The 22,502-nt window shown below is 42.7% G+C and overlaps 1 protein-coding gene across 8 annotated transcripts in view; it reads left to right on the top strand.

Moving 5' to 3' along the window:
• Positions 1-22,502, top strand: part of KCNMA1 (potassium calcium-activated channel subfamily M alpha 1) — a 917,661-nt gene that overhangs the window by 740,260 nt on the left and 154,899 nt on the right. For 7 of the 8 annotated variants that reach the window (XM_023547132.2, XM_010589260.2, XM_010589253.2 and 4 more), the window contains one exon: positions 21,993-22,086. In XM_023547132.2, coding sequence (XP_023402900.1) covers positions 21,993-22,086 — 94 coding nt within the window. Of the gene's footprint in view, positions 1-17,452; positions 17,540-21,992; positions 22,087-22,502 lie in introns of all 8 variants that reach the window. The other variant, XM_023547133.2, reaches the window with a different exon arrangement.

Raw genomic sequence — 22,502 nt, 5'->3', positions numbered from 1 at the left:
ATTTAATTTTACTAATTTAATTGACCTCGATCATTTTCATGTGAATCAAAGTGGCGCAAAAATATTCCTGCTTTTGTTCAGACCCATATGAGGAAAGGAGCCTGTTTGTAGATTGGTGCCCAAATGTGGAGATACATGGAAGGCCACTCGTACCTGTTAATATCTTTGGCTAACTTGACATACCCATTGCTGTCGTGTTGATTCTGACTCATAGCAGTCCTGTAGGACAGAGTAGAGCTGCCCCACAGGGTTTCCAAAGGATGGCTGGTGGACTCGAACCGCCGACCTCTTGGTTAGCAGCTGAGCTCTTAACCACTGCGACGTAGATGGACTAAATCCAACAGCGCCCAGGTGACAATTACTCCCATCTTGAGGAGTCTAAAGGGTGATCATCTCCTGGGTATTTTCCAGTGTGTCATTGTTATGTTTATTCTACTGAAAACAAGGAAGGGGCAGGGAGCTTCCTCGATTGCTCACAGAGCTTGTTCAGACTGCATCAAGCATGCTCTTCATACCTTTGAGTGGCTTTGGACTGCTCTCTGCATTTTGTCAGGGATCTGGCCATTTCTTCAGTGCAGATGAGTAAATTTCCACATATGGCTTGTAACATATCCAACTGAGAGAACATGTCCAGCAGGGATGCTTCAAAGCCAAAGCCCTAGACAGGTGTTACTGATAAAAGGAGATACAGTGACCCGCAGAGAGGAGAGACGTGTGGAGGAAATGACAGGATGAAATGCTAGCATCACGGGCAGAGAGGAAAGGGCTCGGTCAGGCCACAGAGCCTGGAAGCCTTGGGACGTGAATATGAAATGTACAATGAGTCGTTTGCTGGAAGCACCACCCCTTCACAGACTTCTTCTATTAAGATAGGTGACGGTGGGTGTCAGTTAGACAGACATTTCCTGTCTTTCCTCCTCCGTAGATCAGGGGATTCGATTCCCAAGCTGTTCCCCTCACTGTGGAGTGGGATAAATGAGCTCATGGACGATTCAAGCCTGAAATTCTAGGGAATGGTAGAGCCGGGAAAGGAAGAAAACGGGTGAGAGATTTGTGTTTTCTGGGGACTTTGTAAATAAGTCCTGGTATAGTCACATTTAAGGAGTTCTGGTGGTGCAGTGGTTAAAGTGCTCTATTGTGAACCAAAAAGTGGTGTGAAACACCAGCAGCTCTGTGGGAGAAGAGTGTGGCAGTCTTTTTCCATAGAGATTTACAGACTTCGAAACTCTGGGGTTGCTATGAGTTGGAATTGACTCAGTGGCAACGGGTTTATCTCATAGAGTGGTTACAGGGACTAAATGAATGAGTATATTAAAGTTCCAACAAGATTGCCTGGCACATGTTGAATGCCATGATTTATTATTATTATTATTGTCATCATCCCTTCATTAACATAAAAAGTAACAGATGTTAACTTGACCACAATCACAAAGCTAGTGAATGAATAGACCATTTGATTTGCCATCTTCTATAGTATTGGTGGAGCCCTGGTACCACAGTGGTTAAGAGTTCAGCTGCTAATCAAAGGGTCAGCAGTTCAGATACGTCAGTCTTTCCTTGGGAACCCTACTGGGCAGTTGTACTCTGTCCTATAGGGTCACTGTGACTCCGAATCAATGGCAACGGGTTTGGTTTGGTTTTTGTTATAATATTGATGAGAATTATAATGATAAACTGCTGTAACCACAGTTAATGCGTTTTTTCAAGTGATTAACTCTTGTCAGGCTACCCCTATAAGAGGATCATCAACTACAGGAATTCATGGATAATGACTGAGAGTCGAACAACTTAGTTTAACAGTCTGTAGAATAAAAATTGAGTCAATTTACATCATTTCTAGATCAGGGAATAAACAATCTCAACAGAGAAATAAAACCACAAAAATGCCAGGTAACAGCTAATACCTGCCTGAGACATCCATTCCCAGTCTTAAGTGCCCAGAGAGCATTGCAAAACTTGTGTGTAAAATGAGGGAATCTGATGAAATGTGTCTTTCAGGTTCCTTTAAACCCTAAGACTCTGATTCAGGATATAGGCTCTTTCTCTTGGTTTTTCTGATTGAAACAGAACCTCAAAGTCCTTTTTGTTTCAACCCTTGCTGTTGTAAATCCTCTAAAATGTTGAAGTTTACTTACCAACATTCTAGTAAGCCCTCTGAGGAAAAAATAATGAAATTCTTCTTCGAGATTAGAACATCTTGTAGTATATCATTGTTACTCTTCTGGTCATGAGTTCTCTGCTTTAAGGCCAGGAGCTGGAGACATAGGAATATATAGAGAAAACCCAGAAGATTTGTTCTTTATTATCAGATTATTTTCTTTTAAGCTTTCTCTCTCTTTTCTCAAGGAGGGGACAGAAAAAGTGTCTTTTTCATGGGGCCTGGGATTATCTGAGTTCTAGTTAATTGTGGGTTATCTGTATTCATTACTTTGTCAGCTATGGAAGATATCAAGGACCAGTTTATTTGCAGTCTTTATCCAAAGGGCCCTAACCCTCACATGATGAATGGTAGCCACTCATGACCCCAAAGACTCTCCTGGTTATGTTGGTTCTGCTATCTTTGTTATTGTCAGGCCTCCAGGTTTGTGACTTGTGAGACTATGTAAGACCAAACAGGAACACTTGTCTCCAAGCAAAAGGGGTCTCCTAGCTTAGATGGTACATATTTGGTGGATGAACAACAAATCTCTTATATCTTAGCCAGCTGTCAAAATCTTTGCTAGAGTCTTCTTAGGTCCTGGGATCATTAGGAAATTATGATTTTGGGTCCCATCATTCCTTATCCTACTGAAACCTTGCTTTATCACCTGAGTTCTCCATCTGTAAAAGCGACAGGAACAGATGGTGGAAGGACATTCCTTCCTGTTCAAATTCTATCAAAATTTCTCTCCTTGGCTATGGTCTTGAGCTCCACTCATCTTGAGGCCTGGTTAGTGTTGAGAGGTCACATCATCACCTTCCTTAAATCACTTTATGAGTAGTTGTGTTCTGTTCCCTGTTGTACTTCTCATTAGTGAGACTAGTGCTAGGAGTGGGGGCCATGAATGGAACCCAAGTCCCTCATCCAGTCTTTGTCGTTGTCCCTTCCTTGGAGCAGACCTGATGTAAGGACAGGCGCAGAAATGAGTCAAGTGAATATCAATAAGCATTTTGAAATTCCAAGTATTCCGCTGTCTGTCTCTCTTCTTCATCCACCTCGTTGATGGCCAAGTCCTCTGGTTTAATCTGTGGGTTACATTGTTCAAACCATTTTCCTGTCACCATTTTCGGTGGCACTGCTAAGCTCAGTCCCTCATTTTTTCTTACCTGGTCTACCATGGTTTCCTTCCAGTTAGTCTCTTGCCACCAATCCACCAAGTTTATTATTTTAAAGCAGAGATCTGATCATGTTATTATTTCATTTTACAAAGGAAAAAAAAATTCAATGGCTCCTTGTTTTCAATAGTACAGTATCCAGCCTTCTTAACATGGCATGCAAGGATCTTCATAGTATGGCCTCAACCTCTTTTCCAAATTTTAGTCTCAACATAAGTATCCTTCATCCAGCCATTCTCTGAAAATTGATGGTTCTCGTTACTTAGTAGTAATGTGCCTGCCATTCTTTCCCTCCACAAAGAGGTCAGCAGACTATGGCCTGTGAGCCTAGTGTGACCCACTGCCTGTCTCAGTAAATAAAGCTTTATTGTCACACAGTCACACCCATTCATTTGCATATTATCTATGGCTGCTTTCAAGGTACAACAGCAAAATTGAATAGTTGAAACAGAGAGCAAATGTCCAACAAATCTCAAAATATTTACTACCTGACTTTACAGAAAGTTTGCCAAGCCCAGCTTAAAAAGTACAATTCAGATGTTCCCATCTCTCTGAAGTCTTCTTGGCTGACCTACCTCCCACCTCAATTCAGGAGTAATGGATCTCTCTTCTGTAAGCCTTTGACACTTCATATAAACCCCATTTAGAGTCATTTTCTTGATGAGCTTTTCGGAAATATAAAAGAAAGTCTCGCTGGTCTTTGAATTCTCAGCATATTGTAAAAAAAAATTTTTTTTTTTTTTGTATACAGCAACCAAAGCACACAATGAGAATTCAACAAATATTTGCTGAAATCACCTGTAAACCTTATAGGGAATGTGTCATCATACTCTATTAGGCACGTATCTTGAGAGAAAAGAAAATCTTAAAGCTAGAAATATTTATTTTTCCATTGTGCCATCTTGAAAAAAACATTTGTTTCTTAGCAGCGACTTCTATGAGTGCTGGACTAGTCTTGAATTGCTTGCTCTAGAATGGGTTGCTGCTGGTTTTGAAGGTGGCATATTTTCCCACTGCTTCTGTTGACAGGCACATGGTATTTGGACAGTGTAGTGGGTCTGGAGAGGCTCACGTACTCCCTTTCCACTTGTCACTGAGTGTTTGAGGCTGGGTGGAGAGAGGTGTATGCTGAGAACCCATTGTTGCACCACCCCCTGGGGTGACCTCACCCTGCCCTTCAGATCCAAGATACATTTCAACTCAAACAAGCTCTTTTCAGCTGCTTAGGATTTCAATGAGTTTATCCCAACTACTCTGAAGGCAGGGCCTGTACCTTTAATCACTTGGGTTCCAGCCAGTTACCTGGACCTTATCTTGTTGTGCTGATACACTGGCTTATATACTAGGAGTTATGTCTAGGCAGGGTAAGCCCTCCAGCTCAAATCTTGACAGCCCTAAACCCGTCTTCCACGCCTGCCTGCAGTTACTCTTGGCAACCCAGCCTCAGCAGCTAGTTGTAGCCAGTTGAGGTGGGAGAGGGGCTGTACTATGCTTGAGGCCTTCCTAGCCAAGTCCCCTGCGATAGATAACCGGACATACCTGGGGTTCCAAGGGAGCACTTTGACATTGGTTTCTCTTCACATGTGTTTTTGCCAGCTTAGACAGATGGAAGAACTGGATGTCAACAGTTTCCATTGGAAATAACAAAATCGTGTTGTTCATATCAGGGGATGATATGTGGATGCTACGTGTGCTATTTTGTTGTTGTTGTGAGATGGTAAAATCTCAATAACTTTTTGAAATCAGAGTGGCCCTCCATCAGCTGAATGGATGGTGGCACTCACCTCTTTTCCACAGCATTCCCAAGAACGGCTCTGCCTTTCTCGTGAGCACTGGAATGTCACCAGCGTGGTAGTTTTGTTTGAACCAAATCCAGGCAACGTAGGCACTGTCGTTTTTCATTTACTGGGGCCCTTTGATCCCATTTGGGGCTTATTTATTGCAGGTGAAAAATACGATCTCTGTTGCATATACCTATTCTTTAGAGGACTTATTTATTTATTATTTCATTAGAGATCACATCAGTTATAAGTAGTGTGCTCATTAGTGTGCTCGTTATAGCTCTCACCACCAGATTCCACAAGCTACAGTTTATTTCTGTCCTTACAAAATCACCAACCTTCTGTCTTGCGTAACGATCGTTTGCAGTGGGGCTACAGTGTGCCTTTGGTGGGTGCTTTGGTGTTAATTTATTTCACAGTTTCCTTTGCAGATACAGTCAGAGTTAGCTGTCACATTCTCGCTTCTTCCTTTTATTGTGTCCCTTTGGTATCGCGTTTGTGTGATCTTTTTCTGAAAAATGACAGGTGGTGTTTCTCTGTTCCCTGGATCAGTGACTTACATTCCCCCTGACTTCTCTTTTGCCATTGAAAAATATATAACATTTTAGAGATGTAATCTTAGTTATTTATAACCCAGGTTTTGTTATATGAATAAATTTCTTAAATGGCACCTTGGTTTAGGTGTATTTTTTAAAGAAGGAAAGAAATATTCCTTGCAAAATAATTTCCTCTAAATTGTAAATGAAGGAAAAGCTCTCAGTTAGTAAGATTATGTAATGTATTTTTCCTGATATCTTAGTACATCAAACTGCATGAACGTTATTTTTATGTAAGTGATCAAGTCATGGTGTTTAATAATGCGTTATTAGAGCAAAAGGAGCTATCCCTTCTGATTTATTTGGATATTTCCTGGGTGGCTTACAATGCTTTACATATTAGAATTGGTTTGTCGACAATTAACATTCTAGGTTTTTTATATAACCCATACTTCAGGTAATAGAGGATTATTAAACTGCAACCAGTGTGTTAGAAATCTGCCGACTGGTAATAAAATTCTTATGTATAACAGCAGCTGAGAAATACTGCTGTATATTTATGCATAGATTGCAAGATCGATGGCCTGCAAACCAGACAGGCTTGAAATTCAATACTACCAGCAGGTGGCGCTGCTCTTCTAGAAATGAAATCTAACTCTTGGGTAGGATTCTAGCTACTTGCCCCCTCCCACCATCTCTGCTTTTTCTCCAGATTTTCTCTTTTATTTCCCCAAAATAAATGTCTCAAATTGCTTTCTTTTTGAGGGGCTATGCTTTCACTAAGACAGCACCTCGATTGCTGAGATTTCTTTCAATCCAACTTGCTTGATTTTAGTGCTGACTTGGAACAAGTTCGAGTTAAATAAATGTGACTGTGTTTTCCAAAGGGAGGTTCACACCACCAGATTCCCACCACCAAGGCTGGATTACCTCTGCCATCTGATTATTGTCGCATGGCAAGTTCCCGTGTTCATCTACTATTTATTTACTCAAAGGGAGCCCTGGTAGTGCAGCGGTTAAGCACTCGGCTACTAACCAAAAGGTGGGTGGTTAGAACCCCCTAGCCGCTCTGCAGGAGAAAGATGTGCCAGTCTGCTTTCCTTAGATGACAGCCATGGAAACCCTGTGGGGCAGTCTGCTACGTCCAATAGGGTTGCTATGAGTCGGAATCGACTCGACGGCAATGGGTTATTTATTTACTCAAATTAACTCCCCAGGCTTCATTCCACAGCGGAAGAATGAGGTATGTGCATTTTCCTAAAGATGGCTTCTGTACTGGATTTACGTGCTATAAAAAAATTATTTTAACATGATTCACTTTCATCAACGATTATCTAGAATCCAAGTTAACCAAAGAATGTTGGTTTTCTGTCTAGGCCAGAACTAAATTCCTGGCAAAGAGGACTAGGTTTTTTGTTTTGTTTTTGTTTTTGTTTTTTTTTAATAAGGCTGTCTACACAAAGAACAGTCAGCTTAGTCAATTTGGATATCGATGTGGCAACAAAACAAAAAAACAAACATACACACAAAACTTTTTTATTCTTTTGTACACGTACAGCTTATTTTTCAAATAATTTTTTTAAACCACACGGCTATGTTTTTTGACCAACATCTTTTTTTTTTTTACCTACAATATTCCTTTTGTACAGAACATCCGGGTATAAACATGGGCCTGTACAGGAAACAGTGGATTCATTGAGGTTATGGAAGGAGAGAATTAAAATAAATACTGGGATGATACATTTATCATTTTCTTCATTATTAAATTTTACCTCTTGAGCCATAAAGAATTTTGAATGAATGTATTTTACTATTTTTGTAACTTAAAAATTTGCCATCGAGTTGATTCCAACTCATAGCAACCCCGTAGGACAGAGTAGAACTGCCCCATGGGGTTTCTGAGAAACGGCTAGTAGATTCGAACTGCTGACCTTTGGTTAGCAGCTGAGCTCTTAACCTCTGTGCCTCCAGGGATCCAATTTAAAGATTAGAAACCATTATTTTTGAGAATCTAGTAGGAATTTTCTCTTGAGTTTTTTTAACTTTTCTCAGGCATACTGGGTTAGGGAGCACAGGTCAAGGACCAGATAACGTAACGTACATTCTTATCTTATTAACCTGTGTACTTTTGACAGAGAAAATCCTAAAGCGTTATTGATTGGGCAAAACCAAGGACTGGGAGATTGGGGGAAACATTTCTTTCCCCGTGAATCTACTTTCAAGCACTGGTTTGGCTGAAACTATTTTTTAATGATACTTAACGACAATCAGTTTTCATGTAAAAGTCAAACCCTAACGGGTTTCTTCGCAGTGCTCCTTTCCTGTGGGGTGGGATTGGCTCCAGTAGTTGGAGACAGGGCATAACCATCCCGAGTCAAAGCTAGATTTACCTGCCCTCGCACTGAGGAACCGACCGTGGGTGTTTCCCAGGAACCCTTTCCAAAGCATTATTAAATAGCTTTATTTTCCTGTCGAATACACTCTCTGGAATAAAAATGAGACCTCCGACGGAATTGGACAATTGCCGGGGGCTTCCTTGTCACCTTTAATACCGTGTGCACACGTATGTGTCTTATCTTGGACCCTGTAACTTCTAAGTAGCCAGAAAGAAAGTGGGCCGAGCTAGGCAGTTTTGGTAGACTTTTCCAAAATACGGAGCACCCGTTCTCCTCCTTGAATGTGAGTACTGTGTTTAAATAAGTGGAAGAATAACTTCCAGAGGATTAGATTGTCACCAAATATTATCCAAATTCTGTCATTTGGAATTTAAAGCCTTGCTCTTTCTCGCATGCGTCCAACTACAGCCTCAAGTAAATTTTCCTGTTCTAGCCAAACTGATTTTCTTGCAGTTCCTGAGATTAGTCCTTCCACATGTCTCTGCCTTTGTTGAAGCTGTGCCCCCACCTGGCATGCCGTTCTCACCTTTGATGGCCCCCCTTTGCTTACACAGCATCATGGCCTGAGTGGCTCCAGGGTGCCAGGCTCTGCGCTCCGCTCCGGGGATACACAGGTGAAGCCGGCTGACAGCGTTATCCATCCAACTCTTGTTTCAAATCTTACTTTCTTGACATTACCATATGATATCTTTTGTAATGTTGGTTTATAGAACATGAGGATTTGTATATGTATGTTTTAATGCAGTTGTCTCATGTCTGCAACTAGACTTGTGTCTCTCTCTCTTATTGTGCATCTTTTAAAAGATTTTAAAAATAAAGGAAGGAAGGAAAGAAAGTAAGAAAACAATGCCCAGGCCCCATCCAGGCATTGGTGTGTTGTAAGGTTCCCCCATTCATTTAAATGAGAGCCAGGGCTGAGAACCAGGGTTTATACCACACTTTTCCTACCCTGTAGTGCTTCTGAGTTGAGTCCATAGGAAATGCTCAATAATTATTTGTGGCTGGATGCTTAGGGGACCTTCAGTCCTGGCTGGCCCCTGCGATAGCTGTCACAAAAGGGAACAATAAGCCCAAACTCATTAAAAATCAGAGCTGAATGTGTCCTTATATGTAATTAATGCCATTTCCTCATTTTTCAGGAAAGAAACAAAGGCCCAGGAGGGGAAGTGCCTTGCCAAGGCCACATGGTTGGTCCAAACAAGACAGGACTAGAACCCAGGGTTCCTGGTAGCTGTCGTCAAGTCAGACCCTGACTCATGGCGACCTGGAGCGCGATGGAGCAAAACACTGCTTGGTCCTGTACCATCCCCATGACTGATTGTGAATCAGACTGTTGTGAGCCTTAGGGCTTTCTTTAGCTGATTTTCAAATGTAGATCTCCAGGCCTTTCTTCCTAGTCTGTCTTAGTCTGGAAGCTCCACTGAAAACTGTTCAGTATCATAGGGTGATATTTATTTGGAGCCTTACCAGATGCTTAGCACCATGAGAGATTCAGAGATGTGTAAACAATAGTGGGGGAGCTTATAGTCTGGCTGGGGAAGCAGGCCACATTGTGGTGGAAAACAAATTAGTAATGCAACAAAAATAAGGAGATTTCAGAGGGGTGTGACATGAGAAATGCCAAGGGAGTGTTTAAAACAGGAGGGATTGTACCTTGTAACAATCATCTGGAGAGGCTTCCTGGAGGAGGCAGACTTAAGCTGTTCCTTGAAGGGTGGATAGAGTCAAGTTAGGTGAAAGGAAAACATGATGGGATGGACTAGTGAGAGCGGCTCTTCTCAGCCCCATAGTCCTCCGGCCCCTCCTACCTGCTCCTGCTTGCATACGCCATACCTGTGACCTTCCACCCATAATTCCAGGGAAAGAGCCCGCAGGAATTTCCTGTATTTAGAGAGAACAGTAGGGTTTCCCAAGTCTCCTTCTGACTTTCGTTTGTTAGTGTTCTAAATGGCCCCAGGCCTCTCCAATGAGGTCTGTTTAAACTTCTGCCTTTTCTTATTTTTTATGACACTTCGCAAAGCTTCATTTTTTGACCTGAGCAGTTCATCGGGGCCAAATTAAATATGGGACAAGAGTGACAGTCAAACGAGATGCAAAGGATGGCGGTGGTTCATCTTAACATGGTTTTGGTTGGTGGGTACAAATCAGTTGCTTTGGGCCTAGGGGGGCATGGGTCCATTTTTGTGGGACAGTCAGGAGAAAACAGGAATTGTGAGAAGGGCTCCATCAAGTTACTTTGATTTATAAAAGCCAAGGTGATGATGATGGGTAATACTTATTAAGAGCTTTCCAGAAACTCTTCCAAGAGTTTTCCTGTTTTCAGTTTATTTGCTGCTCACAACCAGTTTATGAAGTAGGTACTCCCATTATTCTTATTTTATAGGTGAGAAAACTGAAATTAGGTAACTTGCCAAAAGCCCAGACTCAAACCTAGCAGTGCAACTTCGAGGCCTGTGTGCTTACCTGTTACCCTTCCTGCCCCTCAATACAAGTTGACATCTATAGAGGGTTATCTCATGCCTGGAGTCCCTGGGTGGTGCAAAGGGTTAGTGTGCTCTGCTGCTGGCTAACCTGAAGGTAAGAGATTCTGATCCACCTAGAAGCACCTTGGAAGAAAGGCCTGGTGATCTCTTTCTGAAAAGTCAGTCATTGAAAATCCTATGACGCACAGTTCTACTGGGGTTGCCATGGGTTGGAGTCAACTCGACGGCAACCGATTATCTCATGCCTTACAATTCTTGTAACAGGGATGGCAAACTTAAGTGTTTGTGTCCAGGGCCAGAAATGTAAATGAGGGGAGCCTGCCATTTGACTCAGGGTACAGTAGGCAGCAGTGGAGTATTTGACCAGCCCCCACGCTCGTGCCCCATGAGACAATTACCGTTCTGGAACGGAGGACCAGTCTTCTGTAAGATTTTTCAAAAGAAGCTGGAAATCCTCATTTGTAAGTGCGGCCTCCAGATGCAGACGCTGTTCCATCAATGGCACGTAAACCCTGTAGGCCATCACGGTGGTGCTGGCCAGAGCACGCTGGTGACCATGGGGGTCCTCAGGCTGCCAGGGGGTGGCCTCTGGTATCGCATTTAATCCCACAGCATCTCCGAGCCTCGGTGTCCACGTTTGACCAGCAGGGATAGCGATAGACCCGCAGCGTTGGGTGTGGGGTAACTTGGCCGAGACAGCACGCTGATGAGGGCCAGGGCTGGGACTTCAGCAGGTGGCCAACCCGAGAAGCTCAAGCCCTTATGCTGTCCTCACGTGCAAAGTTTGGGTGGCACGTGGCCTGGGTTAGACCCTAGTCCTGGGTTCCCGTATTAGTGTAGCCTTGAGCCCAAAACTTCAGCTTGCCTATTGCCCATGCATAAGAGAGGGGAGGCCAGAAGAAGCCTCAGCCCCATCCTGGCCCTGCCCCTGGAAAGGCCACCTTCTCCTCCACCTGCGCTGCCCACAGCGGGGCCTCAGCAAGTGCTAGCATTGTAAAAGTGTTGTGTAGGATGCATCTGAGGGGCATCTATAGTAGCGTACTGATAATGGCTTTATAGCTCAAGAACGTCTTTAAAAAGTGACCGTGCCCTTAAGAAATATACTAAATGCCGTGTTTAGCGTAAAATCACAATCCGGACTGGTCCTTACCTCCCAAGGTTAAAAGCATACAGTATTTCTGAAGTGCTCTGGCAGAGCATTCCTCATCGGACCACGCGGCGCACCTGGCTTGCACTAAAAGCCCAGGCCTTTTACCTTTATCTGAGTTTCAGAGAAAGTATCTGGGCAACCATCTGGAATGCTTAGTAGAATTCTAGGGGGCTCTTGCCACAGCCAGTGCAGTGGAAGATACAGTCTTTAGGGATAAGCCAATAATAATAAAAAAGATGATGGTGTTATCAGTAACGATGGTTCTTATCTGTATAACATCTCCCGGTTTAGCAAACAGTTTTTCACATATACGCCATTAGATTCTAGGCTGGTCTTCAAACAGCAGAATCACTGGGGCAAGCATTCATTTAACAAAAATGTAAACAGCCAAGTGAAAAAAGAAGCGAATGTCTGATTGACGTCTTCTGCTAGTCAGGTTTATTTGAAGCTGTTTTTTAGGGAGAGGAGAAAGAAGAGCAGGGTAGCATTTGAGTCAAAGCATCTAAGCAAATAAAAACCTCACCCCCCGAGTGGACATGTAAATTACCGATGTGCTAACATGAGAATTTGAGGGGAGGTGTGAGAGACCTGACCCCTTCTCCCTTTTCTGTTTCTCACCCTGGGAAGCTAGCAGATCTCAGATTCCCGAGGCAGCACGGTCTTTTCTCCACTCCTCTGAATTTCTGACAATTTGTAAATCCACAAGGAAACACTGCTTGCGAGGCCCTTCCTTAACAATCTCATGCCAACAGCATGAAGTGATCAAATGCAATGTCTTTTACCCAGGCCTGAAGGAGAGAGCGAGCAGACCACAAGGCAGACACACACTGAATCTACTTGTTCATAAAGACAGGAGAGTACCAGAGCCAGCACCTAGAAATGAGCAGGGTGTGGCTAGGGTGAGGAGAGTGAGGCACTTAGGCACAAAATTTAAGGAGGCAGCAAAATAATCATTTATCAAGATAAATGATAGTGTAATGTATTTTTTTTAATCGTAATGCAAAAAAGAAAATCCATGTTGAACAAAATAGCAGAATTTTTAATGAAGACAAGATCAATAGTGTTTTTCATGCTGGTGTTTAACTTCTGAATTTCACAAGTCAGTAGGGGCTAGGACAGTAAAAAAAAAAAAAAGGTTGACAGAAAACTGGCAGCTGCCACCATTTATGTGAGCACTTTCAATGTGCCGGGAACAGTGCTGGTACTTTACAAATATTTTTTCTTGATATCTTTCAGAGGGGCCCAATTTGACCTACCAAAAAAAACCATTGCTGTTGAGTCGATCCCAACTCATAGTGACCCTATAGGACAGAGTGGAACTGCCCCAGAGTTTCCAAGGAGTGCTTGGCAGATTCGAACTGCCAACCTTTCGGTTAGCAGCTGTAGCTCTTAACCACTGCACCACCAGGGTTTCCATGTCCAAATCTATTTGCTAATAAACTGTATTAGAAAACAGCTCCTTTACAAGCTCCACAAACTCCATCACAGTCCATTTTGTCTTTGTTAAGTGCATGGGTTGAAAATTACAATCCCTTTATTCACAATGATCATTTTAGACACACAGCTCAAAAAAATCAGCGTTAACTTAATATATATATATATTAGCATGCTTGTATCTATTAAGCACCATTGCTTTGTAGTCTCCAACTGATGGTTTTCTTAAGTATACTGCAGGAGGGGAAAAGCCAATGATAATTGCAAATTCATAAATACATAGTTCATTGGCATAACATGATTTTAATGGGATGGATACAGAATTATCTATTTCCTCAAGAAAATAACAGCAAAGTCCTGATAAAGCCCATAATCTAGTATATGTGAAATCCTAGCCAAACTGATGGGGCACATTTTCTTTTCTGAAACTACCTTTGATAAGAAATGCATTACAAACTCATCAGTTTGGCTTCCTGTTAACAAAGAGACAGCAGCCGTCTGGATCATTCTGGATTCACAGTGAAACTGCCACACCGTGTATCCGCCAACTAAAGCTTTGCAAGTTTGACAAGGGGCAGATGAATCCAGGAGTTATTGTGCAGGGGTTTAAATCTATGCGGCAGCTGACGGTTGAAATAATCATCTATATATCGCTCTGAGCTAGCTGGCGAAAGGTTGAAGCTGTATATTTTCAACATATCCAGTCTAATGGTTAATCTGTTGTCTTGTACAGAGCTCTCGAAGGGTGGACTTGCAGCACGTACTGACAGCTTTGAGGAACTGCCCGTGGTAGATGTGCTTTGCCTTGATTCCAAAGTCCTGGGAGAATGAATCCAACTTAGCTTGAGTTGGAAAATGGGATACTGACCTGACTCGTATTCCCAAACCCAAAGGAACCAGCAGAGCTTATAGCAAGTTGGGTGGGAGGGAGATTAGAGTCATTAAGTTACCTCCACCCAGCCTGACTTCCTTCCCCAAATCTGTGTGCTTCCAGTCGGTTCCATGTGTGTTTCTTTTATTGTTTGGCTCTGTTGCCCCTTTTGACATTGCCCCTTTTGACAACTGGAAAGCTAGGAAAATATGAGAAGATAAACTAGAGTATGACTTGGCAAACTCTTTCTGTCAAAGGCTAGATAGTAAATATCTTCGACTTTGCACCCATTTAGTTTCTGTTGCAACCACTGGACTCTGCCATCTTAGATCCAAAACAGGCATAGATAATATGTAAGCAAATGGTTGTGGCTGCGTTCCAATCAAACTTTACTTAAATATGAATTTCATAGAATTTTAATGTTACAAGATATTATTCTTCTTTTATTTTTTTTTTTCCAACTACTTAAAAATATAACAACCAATCTTAGCACATGGTCTACGTAAGAACATGTGGCAGGTCATAGTTTGCTGACCCCTGAATTTGAGAAAGACGAGACAAGAGGTAGGCGTTGATGCCAGGGACTTGCAGGTTTCATTTCTGCTCTGAAACTTGACCCCACAAACGTGTTCCTCACGTGCTGGGCCAGCTTCATGTGCTGGGAGCCAGGTGTACTTTTTGGTCATAAAGCCTTTACCTAGTTGGTGTAGAGAGTTGGCAGTGGGTTAGAGAGGAGAGGAAGAAATGTTGGAAAGTGGTTGTTTTTGTTGGACTCGTGTATATATTTTCCCCAGTTTAATTAAAACAAAGGAAAAAAATGATCTTCCATCATCTGCTACCTTTCCATTCCCCAAACTCCATGGCAATAATCCCGGAATAGTCTTGCAGTTCTCATTTCAGTTGTATATCTGCTTTTAGAATTCCGTTGTTCATCTGTGTCTTGTCTCTGAGAAGCTAAATCCTAGTGATCTTTACTTGAGATTTTCTTTGCCCTTGAGGCAATGGAGATAGTCTGTTTCAAGAACAACAACAACAACAAAAGAGCCAAAGGCAACCAGGTCTCCAAAAGGAATTTTCTACAAATACTGAGCAGGGCAGAGCATTGAGTAAGTTATTAGAGTAGGTCAAGTTTTCAGTGAAGATGTATCAGCTGAGATTCTAGACACCAGGGGCTTGATGAACGTTGGACTTCCACCAGGATCTGTTCAGAACATGAGGCGTGTGGTTTAAGATGGAGCATGTATGCTCGATAGGTACTTTAATCCACCCAGTTTGATCCTGGAGGATCCATTAGGCCCACAGTTTTTCTGTAGAGAACATTGCATTCCAGGTTGTGTGGATTTCTGTTAATATATTTATATAGTATTTTACCTCTTTCCCATGTAGGAGCTGAATTCTTTCATTAGTCTGTGTTGATGGACTCAAACTTACACAATTCAGGTTTCCTAGGCAGTGAATAGAGCCAGAAATACACCCTGTGATTAACTTCTGCATAACCTATTGTTCCCTAAAGTCTCCCTCCCAGCTCTCCTATTAGCGCCACAAAAGCTAGAAATGAAAAAGCTCCAACACGCCGCCTCTTCCCTGCCCCCTCAGCCTCCTCCCTGTAGCCTCCCACGGGACAGGTGCTCCCTGCGCTGGTGCCAGGGCAGAACGGGCCCTTCAGAGAGGTTTTTCCGTATTTATTTTACATAATGACAGATTTCTTTTTAACCTCTACCCTCTAGCTTTTCCAACTGTATATACATTTCATATTTCTCAGCTAGGAGTTACCAAATTATCCTTCTTAATAATATGTATGATAAAGTGATGGTTAGATTGTAGGGTATTATATGTATTTGGATTCCCTAGGTGGTGCAAACAGTTAATGGGCTTGGCTGCTAACCGAAGGTAGGCGGTTCAAGGCTACCCAGAGACACCTCAGGAGAAAGGCCTGGAAATCTGCTTGCGAAAATCAGCCACTGAAAACCCTAAGGAGCACAGTTCTACCCTGACACACGTGGGGTTGCCATGAATCAGAATGGACTCAAGGGCAACTGTTGTTTTTTTTTTAATACATGTATTTAAGATGTTGTTGGAGTTACTTTTGAGGGACAGCATCCTTCATCCTTTTATTATCTATGTCTTAATATTCACCATGACCTTTCGAAAAATAGTTTTATAGATTGATCTTATCAATAATACATGTTCATCAGGGTTCTTGGGTGATATATATTATCCCAAGGTTGTCAGACCACAAACTCTCATTCCAAGTATTGCACCTACTTTAACTCCCTCGTGTTCTGATACTAAGCTGCCCACTGACCCTGTAGGCATAGAGCTTGGCTTTGATGTCTGTCTTATTTTAGCTGTACTTACTATTCAACCTCATGATAGGCACGTGGCTGTCCCCACTGTGGGATTCATCTCAAAACAGTTGTATTTCCAAACTCACAGTATGGGTTATTTACTTGGCATTTGTTATTAATATTTAGTATTATTGTTACTGCTATTTTTTGCTTTGTTGGTTAAGGAAACATCTATATCCTCTCATGGGTGCTGCTTGTGTGACTGGTAGCCAGGGTTCTGGTAGCCTATGATTAACAGAACAGGAAACGTCCCTCTGTAAGGCGGGCCCCACTCAGTGTTCCAACCCGGTGGTCTTGCTCTTGTGGTCACATTGCAGGACCTTGAGAGGTAATTAACCCAGAATTTCTGTCAACGTCTCAGGCAGTTGTATTAGAGAGAGGCCAGCTCAGCTTGGGAGTTTTGTCCATTTTGAGTTAAATGTTGCCAAATGACTGTATTACCATGACTTCCACGGGGTTGATTTTTCTTGGGGAAAAGTTTGATCAGCCAAAAAAAAAAAAAATAGAAGGCACACTGTTTGATCTCTATTCTAGCAATTTTTCCCTCTCCCGTTAATCTTAGTAAAGCAACATTCGTAGACGAAAGACAGAAAGCACGCACCCTCTTCCCGTTGATGACACTGATGGTACGCCCTTTCTTAGGAGTGACAAAACCATGGTATTTAGTGCAAGTCAGACAACAGTATCACCACCAAGGTGCCTGACCACGCCTGATGGAAAACTATAGCCTAACATTGAGGGCTGATGACTTGGAATACGACGATTATTCAGTAGGATTCATTTTTGCAGGCTCCAGCAGATAATGGCTCTGATCTTGCTGCTAAACTGAGTTTTTGTATCTGTGACTGTTGTGAGGGAGCGGGCAGTTTCATGTTTTTGGAACTTACTGAACAACTTCTGAATTTCCACAGGTAGTATCCTTACTGACGTCAATGACAATAACACAACAAAAAAGAATGCCGGGGGTCATTAGAGTAAAAAAAAAAAAAAAAAAAAACTGTGAATCAGCTGTGGGAGAAAAACCTCCGTTTTAATTTAAAGCCAGGATCCTATTCAACATTAAGATTGGTTTGGAGCTTTTATAAGGAAAAATTTTACAAAGGATTAATTTCCATTTTCTTTTTTCATTGTTTGGCAGTCAAGGTTGCAGCTAGATCACGCTATCCCAAAGACCCATTTGAGTTCAAGAACGCAACTCCCAATTCTCAGCTTGTGACTGAGCCAGGTGAAGGAGTACTGTAACCTTTCCCAATGTTTAGTAACTACGAAGGGTGTCCGCTCTGGTCTGCGCCCCTCCACGTTCTCCTGTAACATGCCAAGCTCACTTGAAGAAGAGTGATGCACCTCTGTGGCTTTCAGCCTGTATTTAGCTTTCTGGGCAGCAGAATACCAAACTGAAAAGCCATATAAAACAATAAGTAATAATTAGAAGAACTGCACCCCCAAACTAGCAGCTTGCTCCAAACTTTCAAAGGAAGCCATCAGCTAGATGCCTTTGCCTTCAAACCACTTCGCATGACTGTTATTCTGAGTGATTCCAGTGTGAATATGACATTACTAATGACCTGCTAAGTGTGTGCAGATGTGAGTTTCTCCAGATGTGGTGATTAATAACGTAATAGAGATAGCCAGGCGACCCATGTTTATGGGTTGTTGGCCTTTTATGACGTTTCCGAGTTTATTTGCTTTGAACTATTTTTTAACTCCAGCCAACAAATTCACCTTTCAGTCCCGAGGGGCATCATGCCCTAAACTCTGTTGAGGAAACAGGGAATAGGGAATGTGCCCCAGGCTGGAGCTGAATGCTGGGTCCATCACATGCTGGCATTGGAATGTTATGGAAAGCCTGAAAGTTGTCATCGTTGCCCCATTTAATTCGAAGGGCCCGTAAAGAGACACTGGTGAACCCCGACACAGTGTTTGCAACCTGGCTGAGGCAGAGAAAGAAAGAGATTTCTGTAACAATTATCTTGTAAAATGTCTGATCATCTTGAAATAAGCTCAGAGTCCTGGCCAGTGTTCCTGGAAGATGTCGCGTTTCTTTTGCTTGCAAACGGAATGCTGATGAGAAGCCGAGTACACTGTTGTCACAGATGTTTGACTCTGCATTAAGGCTGTTGGAATTACCAAAAAAAAAAAAAAAGTTTTTTTTTTTAACCACCACATCTTAAATCAATTCCCAGAACATTGTCGAGAGGTTATGTCATTGAAATAATGAATCCTCTTTAGTCAAGTATAAGCAAACATGTTAAAACATCATTGTAACTTTAAATTAAACTCCAGCGTAAACCAGGGGATCTGAAGCCTCATTAGACTTGCCTGACATTTTTCTAGCACTGAGTCTTCCCGAACTGTAAAACTGTTAGATTCAGTGCCTATTAGACAAGCAAGCGCTGGGAAGTTACGGCAGCACATTAAGTGTTATACTTAGGGATGTGCAAAAACAAGCCCTTGAGTTTTATGAGTACTTGGAGACGGGATGGAGTTCAGCTCCTATAAAAATTCCACGTTGGGTTTCTGAACTTGTTTGTGTTTTAAAGAAGCTGGTAAGTCAAGGTTCTGTCAAGGATCATATCTTCATGGGGCTTCCACAGCTGGAAGGCAAATGAAAATGCTAGAGACAGAGGTGTATTGTATTGTAATTAGTCAAAAAGTCAGTTAAATTTAGGCCAGTAAATGGGAGTTGTCATGAGGCAGTGGCCCGTTACTTCAATACATTTGTCTTTCATGGAAGTAAGTAAATTTGCTTTGCCCTTTTAATTCAATTTTTATTCTTCTCATGCAGTCCTAGAAGCCATGAAATGAAAATTATATTTTATAGCTTAACTAAAAGTTTTCCTAGATCTGCTTTCTTTAAATATGCAGAAATAGAATCCATATAAAGGATAATAATTAAATATGGTTTATATCCTACTTATGAGAAAGAAGCGATCACTGCTTCTCTTGTGGGATCTAAGCCATATGTAATGGTCTCCATTACACAGCGTTCATATATTTAAGCTGGAGACATTTCCCCCAGCTCTTCAGGGAACAGACCTGCATTTCCAGGCTGTGAGCACAGGAGGAAACCTTTGAACACGAGTTTCATTTAAGAGAACAAATCCCAGTTTAAATGCAACATGATTATGATGGACGATCTTTCTGAGTGCAATGAAAATAAATAGTTTCCTTGCACAGAAGGAGGCGTAAATTTACCGCCAAAATGAGGTATCTCCCTGGAGCTGGCTAACAGGTATTAACTTGCAAGGGCTCCCATGTGAAGAAGATTGCTCTAAGTAAACACAGGTAGTGGCGAGGTGTAAGGATAATGAACACCTAACCAAAGAAGGGTATTCATTGTAGGCTCAAGGTACGTGGAGACACAAAAGTTAAGCGAGAGAAACCAACAGGATTGCCAGTGAGGAGGACAGCTATTCTCAGGTTTTAACTAATAGAGACTCATTATATGATTGCATAAAACCATGATCACATCTTGCGGTCTTGATCAAGCTAACCATCACAGACTAGTTTAGATAAAGACCTTTTTGTGTATTTTATTCTAACCATAAGAAGCCTTGTGTGAAAGAAAAGAACAGAACTTGCAACCCCGCTGGACACACATACATGTTATTTACACCAGCAAGCTACTGAATGTATCTAGATCACCCTAACCACAATATAACAGTTAACAAATGGTCCATATTAAAAGGTGACCTTGGAGTTAGTGCAAGACTTTCTATGCCATCCTAAGATGGGGGAAGCACAAAAGTATACTTGCCTACAAACACACACACACACACACACACACTGGCTGCTTTTCTCCCTCTGCTGTTCCCTCGGATACAAGATCCCCTGTCCTTTGAAAGGAAGATGAATTCAGGTCAAGCTGAAAGTGCCTGTCTGCTTGCCTAGAGATGCATATCAAGTCTAAGTGATTTTGCGATTTTTTTTTTCAATACCATTTATGTGGCTTGTATTTATTTCCTTTAATCTTTTAAGTGCTGTTTAGTCTCTGTGTGATTTGCTGTGGATACTCATTTCTGATAAGATGTGATATGCTCCCAGCCAAGTAGTTCCTGCCTGGAGCACTAAGGGACTGATATGGGCCTTTGGAGGGGGTGGGGCAGGTGGGAGAACAAGTGAGCTGGGGGCCTTTGCAGGTGCTTTCTTGCCTTCATTGCTTCTGGTATGGCTCTCACCTCGCTCCACATTCTTGTTCCCTCTCCCTGTGTCAGCCAGGATTTAGACAACCCCAGGATGATGCTAGAATAGAGGAGTATACAAAGTGTCATAAAAAAAAATTTTTTTTATATAGCACAGGTTTAAAGGGTCGTTAGATTATTATAATCACTTTAAACCATTTGTCATAGCATAAGAAATTTATTTAGGGTTTTTAGGGAAGTAGCATAGAATGCATGCCCTGATATGGGTTTTCCTGGCTAATATTAAGTAGCGGAGATGGCCTATTCTCCCCCACTAAGGCTTACACACCATTAACATATATCAAGCTTCTTTCGATGTCATCACTGCTAATATTTCTCTTCTTGGCTTTAAGGTAACTGCCGTGCATTCTGAGTTTCAGGGGTGCTTCCTCCTAGTCTATGTTGCAGTCAACTCTAAGAATCCGAGGACCCTATTTTTCCTTCTTGACATTACAGCTTTAGCCTGAATGGTGGGGGTGGGGAGAGGAGGACTAGAATTTGGCTGCTGATGCCCTTGGGTGACAGGCTGGGTATGCATCTACTAATTATCAAGCCACTATCTTTTAAAAAAGCATGATGTGGGCTAATACATCCACAAAGCTTATTAGTGGGTGTCTTTGGGCAAAAACAGTGGAGTACGCTGTGTTGTTTGTGAGCGAAGCTTCACATTGCTTAGTGAGCTGTGTGGTTTAGACATTTGGAAAACAGCCTCTGGTTCCCAGCCCCTATGCCGCTGTCCCTTGCCCACCCCACCCTCAATGCATCATCAGAGACATCATTCAATGGCAACCTCCTCCTTCACTTGGGTGCTCTTCTCCTGCTGACCTCCCTGACCTTGCCAGCCCCAGTTCTCCATCATTTCACACAGGATCCCATTTGCACAGTCCTACATCCCCTCCCTCTTGGGAGGTGGAGAGATAAGAGCTGAGTTGGGCTGGGAATTCTTGAGCCAGCACACACCCCTGTTCCCAGTCCTGAGGGACTGTAACGTTGGCTGATAAGGCCTTGAATCCCCACCTCCCGTGAAGGCTCTTTTTCCAGCGTGCAAGGATTCGGAACCAGTGGTTGGAACAAACAGCGGGCTGAGCAGCCGTGGTGCCGCGGTTTCAGATACCACCTCACCTCTGATTTTGGTCATGAGGAAACTCATTCGATTACGCAGCAAAGCAGCTTAACCAGAGTTAACTCTGAGTGCGCCCATATCTTTTATATGAAGAGAAATCATGATTTCTTTTGTTCTTATGGCAGGGATGTTTACACACTGTTTTAGTCTGCATGTTTAAAACGCTGCAGCGTCAAGAAGGGGTGCTTTCACCTTTTCTAAGCCGGCCTCTTGGACTAACACCTTTGGTCTCTGTTACTGGGCCCTCAGAAACAGACAGCCATGAATTAGTAGTGAGTGACTGAGCCTTGAGTGTGTGTCCTTTGAAATCTTGCCTGTACTTCACAGTCTGCCCTCACGCTGTTCGTAATCTCATGAGCTGCCTGTATTTCCAGTTGAAGATGAACAACCGTCCACGCTGTCACCGAAAAAAAAGCAACGGAATGGCGGCATGAGGAACTCACCCAGCTCCTCGCCCAAGCTGATGAGGTAAGCCGAGGGGAGCAGACGGGTTCCCTCTCTAGCACCTCCTTCCCCTCCCTGGCCTCCTCCCCACCCTGCCCAGCGCCTGTCCCTCCCCACCCCCCACCCCCAGCAAGAACAAGGCCTGGGGAGGGGAGCGAGATCATTAGACGGCTTCTTAAAGGCTGGAGTATTTATTCTGTCAGCTTGTCAGCAGTTAATGATAGAGCTGAAAAAATTCTGTCATGAAAAACAGTTTGAAAAGCTGTTTGAAAAATACATAGGCTTTAAAGTCTTAGCTGTCACCGTGTCCTGTCTCTGTGTACTTCCTAACCAGCAGTGGCACTAATGACGGCGGGAACCAATCAGAGGAACCCTTGTGGTTAGTTTGCCTCTGGCAGGTCTCTTTCTGCTGGAGTCCCTGGGAGGACTGTTTTCTGTAC

Source organism: Loxodonta africana, chromosome 16 (assembly GCF_030014295.1).
Source record: "Loxodonta africana isolate mLoxAfr1 chromosome 16, mLoxAfr1.hap2, whole genome shotgun sequence".
Taxonomy (NCBI): domain Eukaryota; kingdom Metazoa; phylum Chordata; class Mammalia; order Proboscidea; family Elephantidae; genus Loxodonta; species Loxodonta africana.
Note: the sequence above shows the minus strand (reverse complement) of the source record. Positions and strands in the feature narration are given on the sequence as shown.